General features: G+C 45.3%; 1 protein-coding gene across 1 annotated transcript in view; it reads left to right on the top strand.

Annotated features, from left to right (window-relative positions):
- Positions 1 to 19,461, top strand: part of LOC128713407 (uncharacterized) — a 52,944-nt gene that overhangs the window by 13,904 nt on the left and 19,579 nt on the right. Inside the window, exon 2 of the mRNA XM_053808265.1 lies at positions 15,964 to 16,076. Coding sequence (XP_053664240.1) covers positions 15,964 to 16,076 — 113 coding nt within the window. The remainder of the gene's footprint in view (positions 1 to 15,963; positions 16,077 to 19,461) is intronic.

Raw genomic sequence — 19,461 nt, 5'->3', positions numbered from 1 at the left:
ATTAATCGGGTGCGAAAGGTGAACTAAATTCTGTTCCTTTTTAATGCCAAATTCTCCGATGTTTGGATGTAAAATGACTCAAAGACAGCATAGCTCTTGTTGAGGTATTCAATGTTAAGCATGAAATGTGTTATACAAAGAATTATTTCAGCGATTTTAATGAAAAACTTTTAAACTTGCCAAGATTATCCACATTGCTCGTGTAGTTGGCCTATGTTACGATGCTGTTTCGTCCTTCAGAACATTCAGGATGTCGTCCAAACTAACACGATTTCAATGGCGTAATCAGATAAATGCTGAAATGTTTGGTTATTCAATAACAATTTGATGTAAAATAGTTAACGTATCTTTCATTCCATTCTTTATGATGGATTGCAGATAAACGACTGATTACTTATGAAACCGTTTACCGAACCGTTTGAACTTCAACAGTCTCTAATGGTGTACAATAATCAACCACTGTGTTACATCTCGTCGGGTAATTATCGCTCGCTCTCGCTAGTTACGGTTTACACCTTCGCTGTTGCACGGAACCACGCGAATGCGCCCACACCCTCCATGAGGTCGGTTAAAAAAGAGCTTTGGCGCATGGCGCTAAAGAATGGAGGTTACGCTGGCAGAGACGGTAGCAGACTGCCTGGCACCTTTTGAGATGCTGCCAGCGTGAGATTGTAAATCGAAGTCTAAGCTAACTACGCGTAGCACTGGGCCCTACAATCCAAGCAGCCATCCATTAGATGTTTGTTGAAGTGTTGAAGCTGAGCTTTTAAGCGGAAAGTAAACGCGGTACGAATGAATCAATTCGATTGCAATTTGATTAAAATGGTGTAGATCATTCTAGTCTAAGGATCTTCAGTGATCTTTTAATATATTTCGAGCAACAATTGAAAAAATTATTCGCAAACAAGTAATTTTCGTGATCTGTAAGATCACCGACACGAATTTGCATAGTATCAGATATATTTTATTCCATTTTTAGTTGAATGAATTTTGGAAAAATGTTTTTTTTTCGACTATAAATAGGGATTTTCTCTATTCGTGAGGAACGTCCTGATAATATTTCAATGCGGCACTATTACTAAACAATCGAGCTCTGAAACATTGAGAGGTTTAAAAATGCTTTGCTAGGAAAAATGTTCTGCAAATGATCGTTGTAGCCCTTTTTTAGGAAAGAAGTTTTACATAAGTTGAAGAAATCAAGCAACTGTTCAAATTTCATCTAGGATTGTTTATAATGTGTAGACGAACGATACTCTGTTGTTGTTATTCTTCGCGGAGTTCATGGAGAGTGCGACGAGAATCGTGAAGGGGGAGGCTGTATTTCTACATCCCAATGAAAAAAGGATCCGTTTTTCTCCAAAAATCCGAGCGGAATCTCAGCAACAGTGAATTTGTGCGCGTGTGGGACACCATTTTTTCCACCAACCCGACCGCTGATGCTGTTCCGTGCATGTCGTGCGTGCGTGCGGCGTGGGTTTTTGGTTTCGGCTTTTGGTTGGGCCGCTGTGTGTTGGATGTGCTGGTATGTAGTGCGACACGGTGGACGCATCTTAAGAAGATGAGCGCCGAAACGGTGAAGCCGCTCAGAACGCGCTCACCACGCAACGTGAGCGCTCGGAGCCATATGCACTCGCTCATCCGCCTATCGGTGCTTTGCGAGAGTGAGCACCGCGGCGAGTGACCGCGGTGCGAGAGTAAAACCGAACAACGCGTTGCCGTCTCGCTCGGGCGTTCGCAACGCTAGGCGGCAAATTCCCCATGCCGGAGCGGCATGTCTCGGGTGCTCTTTCGGCGAAATTCCTCGTGCCAGCCGCGTTCGGCTCCGGCGCGGTTGAACGATCCATGGACGAGATGATGGGCCCCAGAGCGCGCAGAACACACTCCGCACAACACTCAGCCTTCGCATTTAGTCTGAGTGCGTTAGTGGCGACGGTGGCATAACGTCGATCCGTGCGGGTTGCGTGGTTGTTTTTTTTTCCTGTTCCTCCTGTGTGCGGTTGGTTGGCTGTGTGCTATCCCTCTCCTCCGGTCTGTTGGCGCGCGGGACACAATGTTATTTTTGTAATTAATAATTGCGCATGCAAATTTGGTTTTTTTTTATGTTGGTTGTTGCCGATGCGCGCCCCTACCGTGATCCCTCGGTATCTGGCAAAAGAAAGTGACAGCAGACAGAGCAGCCGCAGCAGGCAGTACCTGCGTTGAGTTTGCGGAGAAGAGAAGAATGAAAAGGGCTGGAGAAGGTGCATTGGTGGAAGTGGTGAGGAGGAAGTGAAGAAGGCGAGGGGCAGTGTGATAAAGCGTGAAAGGTGATAAAAAAGAGTGGAGGATGTGTTGAAAAGTTGGTGGGAATTAACTGTGACCGAAGAAACTAAACTGTGTGGCGACTGTGTGTGGTCTTACCCATCTGTTTCGATCGCGGTTGATCGTCGATCGGCAAAGCGAGTGGATTGGTTCGCTGTGGAAGTTGAAGAACAAACTAAATGCAAAGCCCTGCGCAGCGCCATGCGATGGCTCTCCAACGGTTTTCGCGTAAAGACCGTACATGAAAAACCCCGCAACCAGTGCGTGATACAACCCACCCAGTGCAGTGGTGGTGTGGTGCAAAAGAAAATGGTGGCCAATGTTTCCGTTGCCGCACCGCCTCCCGACGGTGATGTGTGTTGCGTCTCGCCGTCGCACGGCACCCGACCGCGGACGATGTCGTCGCGCCACACGGAAGAAGCGCAATATTTTCGGGTTCACCACCGTCGTAAGCGCGCGACCGTGGCGGCGGCGGCGGCTACGGCACCCGGCCGTCGGTCACTTGGTGGCCGCCGCACCGACGATGATGATGGCCATGATTGCGCCGATGACGGTGATGATGATGAAGTGCTAATGAATTGTCGTCGTTGGCTTCGCACGCCGGATTAAAACCAAACGACACCACACAAACCATCGAGAAATGGCAGGCCAACACATCGGAGAGAAAGCGCGCGCGCGCGCGTGCGTTGCGTTCCGTTATGCTCACGGCTCGCTCTCTGGAAATGAAGGGGTCACCGAAATGGTACGAAAACACACACGAGCCTGCATATGAGCCCCAATGTTTGTGTTTCTCCCCACAAAGTAGTTCGGGGCCCGCCAAAGAAAACGGCGGAAGAATTCACTTGGAACGTGGTGGCCGGTCCCGCGTTCGGGTGGGCGCTCTAGCGGCAAGCCCTGCCCATGCCCATTGGGCTCTCTAGCACTGCGTACGGGTGTGAGTGCGTGTTTGTGAGAATGTGTGCGCGCACAGCGGTAGTGGCGTTGGGTTCCGTGCCGTTGTTGTGTGGCTTTGCTTTGTGTACGTGTGTGCGTGCGTGCGTGTGCTAACGGGCGCGCATTCGCGTGTGTGCGTTTGCTTCGTTGTGTGTGAGAGCCCCCCGTGTCACGCAAAACCGCGTGCACTTCCCGTCCCGCTCTGCCCCGTGAAGCGAAGGAGGCTGTAGTTGTGTATCACACATCACCACCACAAACAAACCGAACGACAGCCACCCGTGTGTGTGCGTGTGTGTGTGTGCGTTGTGTTGGGATTGCAGACATGACGCGCAGCATCTCATCTTCATCAACCTGATGGAATTTTTCGCCCTAACTTCCGGATTCAGGCCCGCCGCCGGGTCGGTACGTCGTTACGTCGCTGCGAGAGTGTGCTGTGCGTGTGTTTGTGAGACAGCGAAGGAATAGAGATGGACGTATGGTGGCACTGGTAATTCGTGCACGTTTGTTTCGCCGACGGTTCCGTGTTGTGTGTCGCTCCGCCGGATCCACCGTTTGGATGATGATGGTGATGATGATGGCCTTGGAGAGCTTCGGCGCGTCGCAGAACGAGCGATCGCAATGCGTGTGAGCAGGCCGAACGAATGGGCGCGTGAGTGAGAGAGCGCGGCGCACACGACGCACGCCAGAGAAGGAAGGCGAGAAAGCGTAGAGCGAAAGGGCGTTCTATACTCCGGGACCATCAGGCCAACTCTTCTCCGTTTACCGTCCGTCGTTTTCCGGCGGTATTCCCGCTTATCCAGGCGCGCTTATCATCATCGCCCTGTCTGTGTGTGTGTGTCTGGTTGTGCTCCCCCGGTTTCGGTGGCGTTGCGGCCACAGGATACCGTAACAATTTCCCACGGTGTTGTGTACCTATGTGTGTCCGGATGCATCTTCTGGGTTGTAAAAGTCTGTAGCAAAACACGGCCCCAGGACAACAGCTCTACAAATTCATCTGAAGCAGGAAAATTCGGTGACTTTCCTCCGAAAAGTGCGTGTTTACGCGGGTGCGCGTGCGCTTTTTTTTACAAACTCACACACACACACACGCACTGGTATTATTTCACTTGCCAAGAAGTTAAACGACGGAAGGTTTCAACTCGGTGCTGTGTCGTGTGGTACAGACGTCTGTTCAAACATGTGAATAATCCTGGCCCAACATTGATTTGGATTGGAGAAAGAATCTGTACAACCTGTGCATACCACATTGCGAATAAATGAATAAAGGTGAGTGTGCGAGATGACGCGTGTATTGGACTTCAGTGTCCGTTTAGCTAGATCTGATCTGTCTTGGAAGCCTTTTTGAGTGTGTTTTATCGAATTTTATGAGACCCGGACCTATAATGTCAAACTTCCAGCAAAATTTTTCTGTTTATATTTCAAACAAAAAAACAACACCTTGGACGAAGACAATTGTAGAAAGCCAGAGATTCGTAAAGGAAATTCAAAATGAAGGAACGTTTTCCCGCCTGTTTGGTTTCCTTTCGTTCTCTTGTTTGTTTGTACGGCACCCGGTCTGTGTATGAGCGAAAGAGCGAGAAAGTAAGCGAAAAATAGAGAGGGAGCGTGAGTGAGTGGGAGAGTGAGAGTAACAGGGGGAGAGCGTGTGAAAAACGGTTCGGTTTTTCGGCCGAGCTGCGCAGACGAAACGCATTCGAGAATTTCTTGCCCATCGAGCGAGACAGAGAGCGGCGCATGTTACGATGGTGCTTCGGTCCTGCTTCACGTTAACTACTGATAGTAAATTTCAACTCAAGATCGTGTGAGTGTGTGTTGTGCCTGGTTGTAATTGGACGGGCAATGGGTTTTGTGGGCCCTTCGGTGCTCTTGTGGTGCATGTTTAGTTGGGAAGGCATGAGAAGCGTGATAAGCTCCGCTTTCTGTTACACACTGCTGCACCCTTGTTATTGTTTCGTTTTGGTCGAAAAAAAAAACAACACACACACACATTGTTGTAACGAGACAGACCAAGAGTATGGTCGCTGGTGGGATAGTAAAAACACTACAGAAAGCTTACACGGCAATCGAGCGCGTGTTGGTGTGCCGAGAGAACCGATTGCTTCGATCAAGTGAATGCGTGCTCTGTTGCTCGTGCGCTTTTCCTAAACGGTTGCCTTTCTTTTTCGCACACATCACGAAAGAGAGATAACACATTCCAGTCACTGTGACACCTCTCGCTCTTGTGGTTTTAACGCTTTTTTTGTGGGGTGCTGCAGAATGATTTAAAAAGTAAAGAATAATGTTGTGTTTAAAAAGGTAGATCATCGTATGGAATTAGCGTATGAATGGGTTATTGCTTCCTTGAGCGATAGGATAACTTGTCAATGACAAGAATTTCATTCAATTCGAAAATGACGCGCGGATTTGTTTCTGGTTTGGCGGTAACGAAACAATTATTTTTCTTAGAATGATATGAATTCTTAAAAATATCCATCATATTTCCTAGTGTTTGTGGATGATTTAGAATTAAAGTTTTATTTTGGTTAGTTTTGGGTATCTAAGAATAAAAAAAGAACTCTAATCAAATGATTTTGAGAAGTTATGCTAAAGACAGGTCTCCAATATTTTCAAATCATAAAAAATACCTAAATATTGTTTCCACTATTATAGCATACATTATTATAGCTTACACTATTATAACATACACTATTATAGCATACACTATTATAGCAGATCTCGAAGAATCATTTGACGAATACTGACGCAATACCGTTTGTAGTTGAAAGTTAAAGAGTCTGTTTCATTTATTTACGCTTAACAGTGTTTTGCTCGAAATTTTGAAAAAATATCGTTAGGTCCTGTCAAGCTTTGTTTTTATTTGCTTAAATTCTTCACTATTTTAATAAAATTAGCTGTCAAATGTCAAAATTTTCGTATATTAAATGCCTTGAAACTCTGAAAATTCTTATGCACCTCGATTTTTCCAACTTTATGATCGTAGACATCTTTCATGAGAAAGAAAGGGGAAGTGCATAACTTCGAGCGCGAGGGCCCCAGTGTGAACCAAACCTGTCCTAGGGGTGTATCAGCAAAGCTTTGACAGACGAAATTAATTTCAGATAAAATAACGCGTCACGCTTTCCTGACCCATCCCCGGAAGCCGACCGGAAGTCATCACGACAGCTCCATATTTTATTGTGTGCATTTCTTCCTTGCACGGTCTAGTCGTCTTCTGTCCTTGCGTGTGTGTGTGTGTCGTTTTTTTAAATGTTTTTATATTCTTTCCTCTATCTTCGTAGTTTAAAATATTTTGAGAAAAATTCTGTCCATCACAAGAGAATTCTTGCTCTTCTTAGGCGCGTTTAGGCACACTCGCGCCCTTTCGCTCGCGTACGTTAGTTGGTAGGAGCAGGGGAGAAAAATAGAAGAAAGCGTAGAAGAAACGGAGTGACTGAGTGGTGATCGTGCAAGAAAGAACCAGACGATCGGAAGCGAGTAAAATGGTGGGCAAAAGCGGGTCGGATGCGTTTGCGTTCTCTCTTTTCCACCACCTCGCGCGCGTTGTAATGCTCTTCAGCACACACGCACGCACCGTAAAAAAAAACAGTGCACGATGTTTTCATCGCACTGTGAGACTATTTTGCTTTACGCCAAAGCGCGCGCGTCCTCACCGGCCGCGAGCTTTCTGCATCGTTTTGTACCGCAAGAATTCGCAACAGCCGCAGTCGTAGCCGGGCGAACGAAGATTGCCCACGCTGTGTCTCCCGTTCTGCGTGGTGTCTCTCTCGCTCTCACAGCCGCAGCGGGGTATGCGTATGTAGTCGTCTAAACGGCCGCCATTTTGTGTTGTCTTGTGTGACAGAGAGCAGTAAAACGTTGTCAGGCTCACTCCGTCTCAGCGCCATGGCGAACTGATGCGTGAGTGACGGGGAGAACATTGGAACTTTTGCTCTCTCCTTCTCCCTGCATCAGTTCTTCGTTTTATATGTGATGCTACTTTTGGCCAATGTTATTTCTTGTTAATGTACACTGAACAAAATGTCACAAACATTAAAATAAAAAGATCTCAATTAATCAATCAAATTAATTGAAAATTCTTCCAAATTTTAACAAAGTTGCTAGGTAATATGAACTCCTTTTGTGTATCTGTATTCTTAATAAGATCTCTTAAGAAATTTAAATTTAATTGATTTATAAAAGTAACATTTTTGACATTCCTGCGTATCGTTAGAAATATTTTTGAAAACTATCATTTTAACTTTGGATTATGGACATGGACAAAAAAATGGAGAACTGAAATAAAAAAAATCATTCCGAATAAGAAAAAAACCACACGCACACACATACACTAACATCAACACAATCATTTTAAAGTTAACGAGACCAATATACGATTAACGCTTACGAAAAGGCGATGGCGAAGGTACCGTTGATGACGACGTCGACGACGACGACGACGACGATGATGATGATGATGATGACGATGGAGAAAGTAGCGTGGGAAAGAAACGCCCCAGCTCAAGACATTTTTCTTGTGCGTGTTTTATTTTGCTCTTCTTTTTATACTTTCTACCGTGTCCTTCCATTCTTTCCACCCCACCATATCTCGCTTAGGGCTTCTCGTCGGGTTGGTTTTGTTACCATTCACGAATCGTTCCAGCGACGATGATCGTCCTGGAAGGCAGTTTTTTGTCGGAATAATGCGACTATTTCTAATCCGTTTTCTTCCACCGGTCATAGTTAGTATTAGAAGGGGTGTCTCTACTTCTGTTAACACAGAACCGTTGTATAATGTTTTTTTTGTTCATGTTCGTGGTTTTATTTAAAATTGAAAAAAAAAAACCAAAACTCCTCAACAAATTCGTATTATAAAATGTTACACTTTTTTATAATTCGTCCAAGTGATGTCCCAGTTTTTGTTAACACTTTTGTCTCTCGTCTTCTTGTGGATGAACGCTATCTGCTAAATGATAGAATTATTGATTAATCGATCTTTTTCAACGAATGACGGGCTATTTTCACACTTGCACAACATTATCAAATATTGTGCAATTGTCAACACTCATTTATTTAATTTTTTTTACCTTAATTTTTTTCGAGCAGAAACAATAGAAGAACATTTAAAATCTTTACAATCAACATTTGCATGTTTCCGCAAACGAAATGTACTAAAAATATCACTAAACAGATGTGCGTTCACATGTGTGGTTGGAAAGAAAGCGAAAGACAAACAAGCTCCCATGAAGAATCAGGACCCCCCCCCCCCCCCCCCCCCCTTTTCCCACCCGTCTAACACCAAACAAACAAACAAAAAATCGGTTCCGTTACTATGATGCTAACGGAAAAGTGCTCTGATGGAACGAGATGTAGGAGAAAAGAACACTCTAAATATTCATTCATGGCTCTAGCGCGAGTTGAAAGATGAAAGAATACAACGCAAAAACAGTGCTTTCATCAGTTCCCCACTCGGCCCCGCTCGGTCATCTTGGCAACAACCTTTTTGTGCCGCTTTTCATGTTGTCGCTGAGTGAGTTTGGGGATGATGAACAATGACCTAGTTTCGCATTAATCGCCATTTCGGCAATGAAGCTCGCATAGGAAGCGGGGTTGAAGTCTTCTTTCAACACAGATGGAGACAATATTGCAAGGCTTAAGTTGCTATTTGATACAGAATTTTATCAGTATTACATTACAATACGCTGGTGTTGGTGTTGAAATCCCACAGACAATTATTGAACATCATAAATTAAACTTCATCTCATTTTAAAACCATTCCTTACATCCGGTTTTTTGGAATTCCCCAACAATATCAAACAAAAATTCCCAAAACGATCACTGTGCTCGATTGTTTTCCTTCTCTGTTCTGCTTATTTTGTTTGCTTTCAGTCGTATATAACTTACGCATTCCATCCTTTATTTACTATTTTTTGTTTATTCCAGTTTTTTTTTGGTGCTGTTATCAATAGTTATCTGTGCTCCGTTTCTGTAATGAGTTCTTCTTTGTTATTTTAAAAACAAAAAAGAAACGTTCTTTACATCATTCTTGTTATTTTGAATAACGCCGGCATTTCGGCATGTTTATTTTGTGTGTTCTATAGCCTGTGGCGCTGTAGCTGCAGGCTTGATATTTAGCAGCAGAATGTGGCGCTAGCACTTGCTTGCATATGCAGTATGGGAGTTTTATGTAAATTTATGCACCTTGAAACCCGAATCAAAGGCTCACACACACACACACATACAGGATTGGCACAGACAGACAAAACGCGCTGGAACCGTTTTAGTGTGCTGTTTTCTTGTGTGTTTTTATGCATTACTTCACTTCAACGGTTCTGTTCTGGTAGTTTGAGCTCTTGTGCATTCTCTCTCTCTCTCTCTCTGTCTCTCTCTTCGCATCCCGTTTTGTCTGATGAGCGCGTTTGAACATATTAGGCGGTTTCGTATGCAGACAGTACTGGGGTACTGTGGGTAACATACACCCTCCCATGCATCCCTAAGGTCTGGCCCCCCCCCTGGGCTTCGGTGGGTAAGCTTTGCACTGGGAATGTTGAATCTCGTACTCCCCCCTCCAAAAAAAAATGGGTTGTTTTGTTGTTTGGTGCGCCTTTTGCAGCAAACGGAGACGAAGAGGAAAAAGTGAGAAAAACGATCAAGTGGCAAGTAACAGAATCGTATCAAGGGGGGTTTGCGAGGTGGGAGAGGGGGGTTGTTTTTTTTTTTTGGTATGTGTGTTGTGTGTTGGAAAAGATTTCGATGAATAGTGTGTGGAAGGAATTAAAAGGCGTCGTGTTGTGCGGTCGTGTTTCGGCTGAGCAGCGGCGGCATTTCTTGGGGCCCCCAAAGCAGGAAGAAGGAAAGAAGCGAAGACCTCCAACCATCTTTCTCCCGGTCGTTTATTGTTTTGTTGGGGATGAAACGAAGAACAAGAAGATAAAGAGCAGAAACAGAAGAATGGGAGGGAGAGAGAGAAGGGCGATGATCAATCCAATTTACGAGTAGTAGTAATAGTAGTAGTAGAAGCAATAGTACTATTAGTATTCTCACCCGTGTGTTGGGGAGAACGAGCGAGAAAGAGGGAGCTATTTGATTGCGACCATACAACATAGCCGACACGTGAAAGAGCACGGTAGGGATGCTCTCTGTATGTGTGTGTGTGCAGCCGAGGGGGTTGTGGGTTAAGAAGTGCAGCGCCAGAAGCGTGTGGGGGTCTTTTTTTATCAATGGATTTAAAGTTTCATTCATTAATGATTCCACGCCGCGCGATCATCACGACGCGGACGGCCCGTCGGCTCTGTGTGAATGTTGTTTTTCGTTTCTCCCGCTTCTTCTCCGGCTGTTTTTTTTTTTTTGTTTTCGATGGGGAACACAAACCGTTTTTTTCTTTTTTTTTTGTTAATTTTGTTTTTGAATTTTGTTCCTCCGCATCTCTTCGCTTTCAAATTGTGTTTTTTTTTTGTTGTTGTTGCTGTTCTCTTTTTGATTATGTTATTGCGTCGTTCTCGTATTGTTAGTGCCGCCAGTGGCCTCCGCATGTGTGTGATTTTTCTTCTCTGTTGCGCGATTGTGTACTGAGTTTTGTCTGGCTTTGTGGAAATCTATGAGAAAAGGGAAAAAAAATAGATTTTAAATGAATGAAAGATATATTTTTAATTCAATTTCCTACAACTAACTCATGTTTCGTTTGTCTCTTCTTCTATTTGCAGGTACGTGTGGTCAATAACTCACTGTAAGCACTTTGGTAAAGGGAAACTTTTTCGGAATGGTTTAGTAAGTTGTTATAAACTTCCCAACGGCTATACGTTTCGTTGCAATGGCGCTAAGCATTATATTATATCTTAAATAAGTATAGAATATAAAACATTTTTTGGAATGTTATAAAAATTTCCCTTCTACCCTCCCATTCCCGTTCTTAACAAAAACCCCCCACAAATGGTGGCATGTGGCGCAAGGCACCAAAGGAGGTCAACCGAATTCCACCCCGTTTTGGGGTATTTTTTGGTGTGGATCACCGGGCAGAGAGGGTGGGTGTGAGAGATCGTGCCTGGGGCTGAAGAATGCTCTTCCTTATTCCCTTCGATTTCCGCCTCCAGCGACCATTCTCTATCTGTTTCGTTTTTGCTCTCTCTCTCTCTCTCGCTCAACCCTGCTGGTATGCAACGATGATGATCATGATGATGATTTTGTCGATGATGTGTCCAGGTATATCCGTGGGAAAAGTCAACAAAAGTGCAGCGTGGTGTTGTAGTCGTCGGCGAATTGACTGACTCTCCCCACCGCCACTGGCATTCGAGCGAGAGAAAAGAAGAGACCGATAGCCTAGTGCGCTGCAGAGAGAATAGAATAGCTTCAGTGGGGCTGATGCAAGCAAGGGTTTGCTGATGTGTGATGCTCCCAAAACGGTATTTATGTGTATCTGTTTTTTTTTTGGGGGTTCAATGTTGTTTATTTTCCTTTTTTTTTGGTATTATTGTCCCCACATTCTTTTAAGGGAATGCAGCGTCATAGAGGGTGAGCGACGCGTACAGTGCACGCTTTATTTGCGTGATCAGGTGTAACTAACGCTGGAAGGAATTTTACGTTGAGTTGAATACAATTGTAATAAACATAATCAATGTTATTACTAAAATGGGGTTTTCAAAAAGGATATTCTGACAATAAGCTTGTAGCATTTAAAAATCCTTTTTAAATTACATTGTTTATCAACAAAACATCAATTCGTACCTATCTATTTGGAACTCAAAACAGCTTTATCACACGTGGATACAACAGCCACATGAACGGCATTTTTTTCTGGGGGCAACGCACTCGCCACTAAGGGAGAGAGAGAGAAAATATACTGCCCTCCATGCCAACCCAGTTGTCTGTTCTTCGTACCACCGGGGCCATAATGTACCGAAAGAAGCCCAAATAAGAAGAAAACCCTCGGCACCTTCCTATACTGCAGGCGTGGAGCCAGCTACGGCGCAACCCGCGCGCACACCTGCATTGGAATGTGGCTTTATAAAAGTGTTTCAGTGGCTGAAGAGCCTTTTTTTTTTCTCGTCTCGCGCTCCCCCTCGCCCATCAATCCAGTTCCGTGCCGTGTCGTGCTGTCTCACTCACCTTCCATTCACCATTCACTTCAAGCAGTGCGGTCCGATTTTCCTACCCCCCTCCCCCCCTTCGGTTCTAGGTCGCGTACTGGAGGCAACTTTTTTTTTCCCGCGCATATTGTGCCCCGAGTGCACTTACGGTTAAAGGGTTCGCTAGTGTTTTGATGCTTTTCTAATGTGGCGAGTTGGTCAAAATTGATTTTAACTTTTGAAATCTTGGCTCAAAGCGCAAAGGACAAGGGCATTATTAAAATAATTGTTAAAAAATAATGTTGTTTAGTACATAAATATTTAGTGTATAATGTACTAAAGCATTTTTTAAATGATTTACTCAAGAAATGTACGTTTTGTTGTTCTAAGTTACTTAATTAATTAATACAAAACAAAGCTCATATTTTTATATCGCTTCGCAAATCAAATTCTTGTTAAATTCTAGCAAAGATTACAAAGTCCATAAGCACTTGGCTTCATCGCGTGTGAATGTCCGCATGGCCGATCTGGGGATAACCGTTCTGCGAAAGTCACATTCCTGCACACGCGCGGTTAGATTAGGATCTCAAAAGCAAAGAAAGATGCCAAAGAGCGTACGAGAGAAGTACTAGCCGTGGTAGAGGCCTCCTCGTGGGAAAGGCCGCATTCCGAAGAAAGTCGGGATATAGTGGCTGTGTTGTGTAGAGAGGTGGATAGTTTTGCATGCATCAAATGTTTTGGGCCGAAAAGGAATACCGAAAGAAAGCCTTAGCATATCACATGCCATTGGGTGGCATTTCAACTCACCGGAGATGTGTTTCTTTATTCATTTCTTGGCAAACAATTATAATACCACCTTGGAAAAGCCCCACCGATGCGCGCTGTGTCCAACGCTTGCAAGTGTCTAAGCTTTCGATCTTGAATCAATCATGGGCGCTACAATACACGCGTGCTACATAGTTGCATCGTGGTGCGTGTGTGGTGCGCCGATCGGCTCCAAAGACGGCTCCGGCAAGCGGGGCTAAGCAACCACGGGGGTTGAATTCTTGCACACACAATACAAAGTCCCCGAAGCCGACGGGGAGGTCTCTGGAGCAAACAGTTCGATTCGATGGAGCTGTGAAGCAGACAGAAACTGGCTCTGCCAACCGATGTCAATGACCGACAAGTGAACCAGTCTGTTGATCGATAGCGAACCGAAAGCATAAAGGAGAGAATGCGCGCGTGTAAGGTCTGCTACTACCACAACACCAGACCCGTCGGCCGGCCGGCGTACGATACGCGCGGTGCGTGTGTATGGAGGCGAAGCCAAAGAACACCGCGCGGAATGGTGCGGATGGCAAACAAACAAAAACGGACTCCCGAATGGGACGAAAACAATTCCACAAACGGGGAGGGATCGCGCCCGAAGTTTTTGGGCGGCGGGGAAAGAAAACTGGAAGAAAGTTGTAATATCTGTCCCGGACCGAGTGCTGTTGCCAGCTTTCCTCCCCCTTAAAGCTTGTTGTCACCTTTTTGCCTTCAAACCGGCCTCTTGTCGCTTGGGATTTCTCGCGTTATTTGCGATCGTGTCGTTGCGGCGCGTAACAATGATCGTACGCGCGGCATCTGAACCAACAGAGAGAGAGAGAGAGAGAGAGCGAGAGAGAGAAGGGACCAAAACTGCAAAACTTTATCCCAAAACAACACGGTAAAAGTTGTAGTAAAGGCAGAGCGAAATGTTGGAGATAGCACGATCAACAAACAACAACAGACCAATTTACGGGCCCCCTCCTTTTGGGAGTTCGTTGGGACCCCCAGGGGAGGGGGATGGGGACGGGCGGGAAGAAGGGGGGTGAGAAAAAACAGCAAAAACCAGAATCTCCACCATGATGGGTGGTTGTGTGGGATTTACATCCATAAGAAAAGGCTTCTTATTTTCTTTCGCGCCGCACGGAAAAGGCAACGCTCGCCCCAAGGCAAGTGGAGAGGGAGGCCAAGAATTGATCGGCAAAAATCGATTGATGGGAAGGAAGAGCTAGGAAGAGCGCTGTAAAAACTCGTAACACCGCGTTCCATTCTGTCTGCTATATAGCCCACCGTCCCCCCCCCCCCTCCCCCCCTCTCTCCCACCACCCAACCAACTCATTCCATCCCATCTTTTGATGCCTCTTATGGGCATATATGGAAAAAAAGAGTTCCGCATCGACATAAAACGGAGCGATAGAGAGGAAAAATAAGTTAGTCCGTTCATATTTTCGTCTTGTGTTTCCAGTTCTTGAATCTTTTGAATTTCCCTTCTCTCTTATTGCTTTCGGGCGCGCCGCCGCATCCCTGTTACATTGGAATGTGTCTTGTGTCTTACCCCGCGTGCGTACCGCAGCATATTTCCATTTATCTTTTATACACTCTTTGGTTCCTTTTTTTATTGTTTTCATCTTTATCATTCTTTCTTACTTTCTTTGCATAATTCCTTTCAATCATTTGTTGTGTTTTTTATGTTTTTTTTTCTTTTTGTGCGGTTGCGTTTAATGTTTTTTTTGCATATTTTTTTTGTGTTTTTATATAATTGTTTTCAATTCAGTTGTATTGTACAGACCGCTACTAGCGCGTTTTGTTGGTTTGTTGTTTATAGATCACGAAACCTTAAACTGTGCATTGATTCGCAAACCCTGTTGCAAATCGGTTTGTATTTGGCTGGTGAGAGCCGTAACTCCGCCAGGAAAGGTATTTATGTCACCTAACGGCCACTAGCCAATCTGTGATGGAATTTGCTTCTTCGGGGCGAGCTTTTTTCCGCCATCGGTTGCAGACGGAAGCAGGCGCAAAAAGGAAACGTGAAATAGATAAAACCGGGTAGAAATCAACATCTTTTCCCGAAGAACAAAACAACAACAACAAAAAAACAATTCCTCCCCCCCTTCGCGCCCCCTCCCCGCGGGTGTTATGTTGGAGCTACTCGTGAAGAAAGTCTACCGAACAGCGCTGCTGCGAACAGAAGAAAGAAGAGTGAGCAGCAGTGTGTGAAAGATGCGAATGCCAAATTGTCATATATTGCTGTTGGTGGTGGTTGGGAAGGAGCAGAAATTGTGGCTATATGGCGCGAGGGAACATGGTAAAAGAAAAGTTGGTAAGTGATGGTATGCCAATAAAACACTTGCCACATTCCACAGCTCTCCGATGGCGGCGTTTTACAGTTAGATTTGTGTATGCATATTTAACAACAGTCTATGGTAGGAGCGAACCTCTTTCCTTTCTGCTGCCAAGAACGGGACGGTTTTGTCAAGAACCGGCTCTTTGATGGTGGTGGACAGCGTTCGGGATCACTGTACCACCACCACCACCGCCCGGCGTGTACATCTCGGACCTGATCGTACCCCGTACCCCGTTCCACCCCGCGATCTTCGGCTCTTGTTGGTTTTGTTTTCGTTCCAGCCACGATCGGCGGTGTGGTCTCTGCACTTATCACATTTTTCCCTGCGTGTGTGTTCCGTGTATCTACGCCGGTGGTTGACCGAATGTAGCGTCCAATTTGACGTATTCCGTTCGAAAGGAGTGTCCATGCTTTGTTGGGTTAGGAAAATTTTAACCAATTCGTACTATATATCCCTTAAAATTTTCCACTTACCTTAACAATTCTGAATATCTCAACGCCATACTAGTGACTACAATTTGTTGATCAACTGTTATTTTCACTTGTTTTTTTTTGCAGAGATTGTTACCCGCGGGTACTGGAGCACATCATCAACACACAGTCACCGCAAGTGCTGTGCCGAGATTACAAGGAGATTCTGGGCACGCTTGACATCATCTCCACCGATTCAGGTAAATTGCGAACGAATCTTCATCATTTTGTAACATGAATTGTAATAATCACGGCCAATACGCCTTGCAAAGGAAAGAGTCCGTTTTGAGCTGCGAATGTCTGGGAAATTAGTTCCCTTTAGGGCACATCTTTCCGTTCGGATGATTGACAATTTGGCGTGTTGCTTCAAAACCGTACCGCATTATTCAATTGCCTCCCCACCTAATGGAGCAAAACACACCCGTACTGGATCACTCTTCCTTATCGCTCCGGCACGGTTGTTCCGCCGGCTTAGTTGTTATTGTCTGAATCTTTCTTCTATGCTGCATGCATGCACTTTACGATCGGTCCAAAATTAGCAACGAAACCCGCGCGTACGAAATTGGCTTTGTTTTGATTTGATAACACATTCTTCGGGACCCGCCAGAAGGCCATTTATTTTTGCCATGTTTTTGTTCCTTGTTTTTTTATTTTTCCTCCATGCTGCTGGTTTGTTTCTTGCTTGCTGCAGATTACACTTGGGTGTACGCATTTTCGACTTCTTTTTTCCTCCCCGTTATGGTGTTTTATTCGTACCAAGCAGGTCTCCCCGTCTCTGCACGGTTGTAAAGGGCGTAAAATTGAACGTAAAACAAAATGTAGAGAACCAAACACCAGCGCGCAGAGCCCACCGCGCTTGAAGGGGCGTAATGGGTGCAGTAACAAAATTGCATTTGTTTTGTTATTGCATTTGCTTCGCCTTCGCGAACTTTGTTTGTGCGTGGCCACTTTTTCTTCTTCTTCCGCTTTCGCGAAAGACTGGCGTGGCGATTGTTTACGCGCTCTCCCTGCTTGGTAGAAGGCGCCGAATTTGTCTTATCCTTCGGTGCTGTGTCCGTGTTCCTTCTGCGGAATCTCGCTGCGCCATGGTTTTGGGTCATTGAACGGACCAAAAGGCGCCGAAATGCAACCGGAATGCAGAATGGAAACAAATGGCAAACCCGGCGAGGCAGCATCATGTGCAGAACGATTACCGTGTGGTGGCAAAAAGGCAAATGGACGTTCGCTTCAGAATTTGTAGCATTTGGAAATTGTTGTATGTTGGATCTATATTTGTTATTCTTTTTATTAACTCGTAATAGTCCAATATCGGGGTAGATAATCCCAAAAATTAGATAGCTTAAGCTTTAAGCCTGTATCTACCAAATAATCCAGGTACCGGGCTGTATCATTCTGTACAGATTCGTAAAGGATATAGCATTTTGACATAAAGAATGACACAAGGGATCATTTTTGCAAACTACAATTTGAGAAAAATCGATTTAAGTTTAGTAATTTAATTTTAATTTCAATGCAATGAAATAATATATAAGTCTGATTATTAAAATAATCTTTTTTTTAGTTGTTTTCGTAAAAAAAATTTGTTTACCTTTTTCGCACACGTGGCATGGCCTAATCTGGCTCAGACCAGCTAGCAAAATTCTTTGTTTTGACATTTGTCGAGTTTGGGTTTTGGGTACTTGGGTACTTTCATTGAGAAACCAATCTAATCCTTCTTTCCTAGGCTTAACTTGGCTTGCCATTTGTATGGTGAGCTGTAAGCGGATAAGCCTGGAAACGTCAAAACGCATACAAAAAACTGGCTTAGAGCGTGATCTACCCCATCGTTAGAAAATTCTCCATGAAATACGAAAAGCTTCCCGTCGTCACAATTACATTTAGATGAAAATTGTCCAAATATCGCGATGGGATAAAAGGTATTGCGTTTTATGCAAACCCAAGCGACTGAAGCGACACTAGTTGGATATGGTCGCTTAAAATAGAATGCAACCGAGCCACAGGAACGTTCCACGGAATTGCATTCACGATTGCATCTTTGTGGCAAATTCCAAAAAGTCTACACCGGCACTGCAAACGAGCAAAAGTGAGAAGATGCTTCATTGCTGTCTATGAATCGCCGTTACGCTTCTTACTGCGCCGCTACTCGTTCTGCCTCTTGCCCTGCAACCCGGGTGGCGTACGGTGTTTTAAGTAAATAAAACAAAAATATTGTCTCCAAAATAGACTACCGCTGAAATCCCATGACCGAGCGGAAAGAACGGTCCTCTCATGTTACGCCGATTCAGCTTTACTCCTGAAGACATGCACTCCCCCAGCTCCCCCCACTGTGGGCGTTGGAGGCGGGAAAGGGGCGGGGAAGATGCGCCAATGCGACCCCCAGCAGGGATGGGGACAGACACAGACATTCGAAGTCGTCCCCAATCAGCTAGCGTGTGACAGACACGCGAGACACTGGGACGAATTGGGCAAAAGGGACCGAGTGAGACTCTTTTTCCCGCACGGGTGTGTTGTTGTTCGGGAAAAACCCTTGGTGTGCGGTACGTGTCGCCGGGCCTGTGCGCCATGCCCCCGTGCATTTGGAGGGTTCTATTTTCGGTGCAATGTATTTTCCGTTTTCCCCGATCCCCACGGCCCCTCCACCCTTCACACCACCACCACCTTTCGCAACTTCATCCGGGCGCGGGAAGAGAATTGCATGATGGTGATGTGTGACTCTGGCTCCCTTACCGGTGAAGCTGTTCCCCTCGATCTTCCCGTGCAAGATGATGCCACGATCGTGTATTTGATCAAGCGCGCGCGCGCGCTCGCGCCCTCACGCCTGTGTGTGGCGGGAGGCTAGCTTGCCGAAGGGTAATTTGAGACTCCCCAGGCCGTAACTTCCTGTCTGGGCAAACGACGACTAAAGGCTAAGGCCTGCAGAAGGGAGTGTCTTGTGAGCCGCGCTGGCGGTCGGACAGGAAGGTAAAGGGCCCGGCCCGCCACAGCGGCAGAGCAGTCAGCCACCCCTCGACGCGAGTGAAGAGCACACATGCAGCGCACGCAACGCATATGGTTTTGGTTTCATTTCGCTGGTGTTGTTGTTTTTCTTCCACGATTCCCTTTTGCACGAGAACGATGGTGTGCGGTGTCTTCAACATCCGGTCCCCTGATATGATGTGCCTGCCACAGTCTCCGCTCCTTCCGTTTCGTTTCCCGCGCGTGTGCTTCCAACAGCTTCGAAAGATAGGGGACGCTTCTATCTTGTCTCTTTACACCACTCATCCCATACTCTGGAAGATTCGGGGTTCTGTCTGTAAGCGATGTGTGTGTGTATGTTTTTTCTTCTTATTCTTTATGCTTATTTTCCAGCTTTTCCCGATGCGAATAAGATCACACAACAAATCGGAGTAACGCACACAATGTCTATCGCGAGAAGAAAAGATTCGATCTTCAAATGTTCAAAGAATTCGAATAATTGACAAATCCGATTGGCTTTATTTATCTCCAACCATCGTCAGGAAGAAAATGATTGTGTAAAGTTCTCTAAGCTCTCTTGCTTCCCGTCGTAGAACTTCAAACTCTATTCCATCCCGCAATGGGTGAAAC

The sequence above is a fragment of the Anopheles marshallii genome, chromosome 3, assembly GCF_943734725.1.
Source record: "Anopheles marshallii chromosome 3, idAnoMarsDA_429_01, whole genome shotgun sequence".
In the NCBI taxonomy this organism is placed as follows: domain Eukaryota; kingdom Metazoa; phylum Arthropoda; class Insecta; order Diptera; family Culicidae; genus Anopheles; species Anopheles marshallii.
The sequence above is the reverse complement of the archived record's forward strand: the minus strand, read 5'-3'. Positions and strand labels throughout refer to the sequence as shown.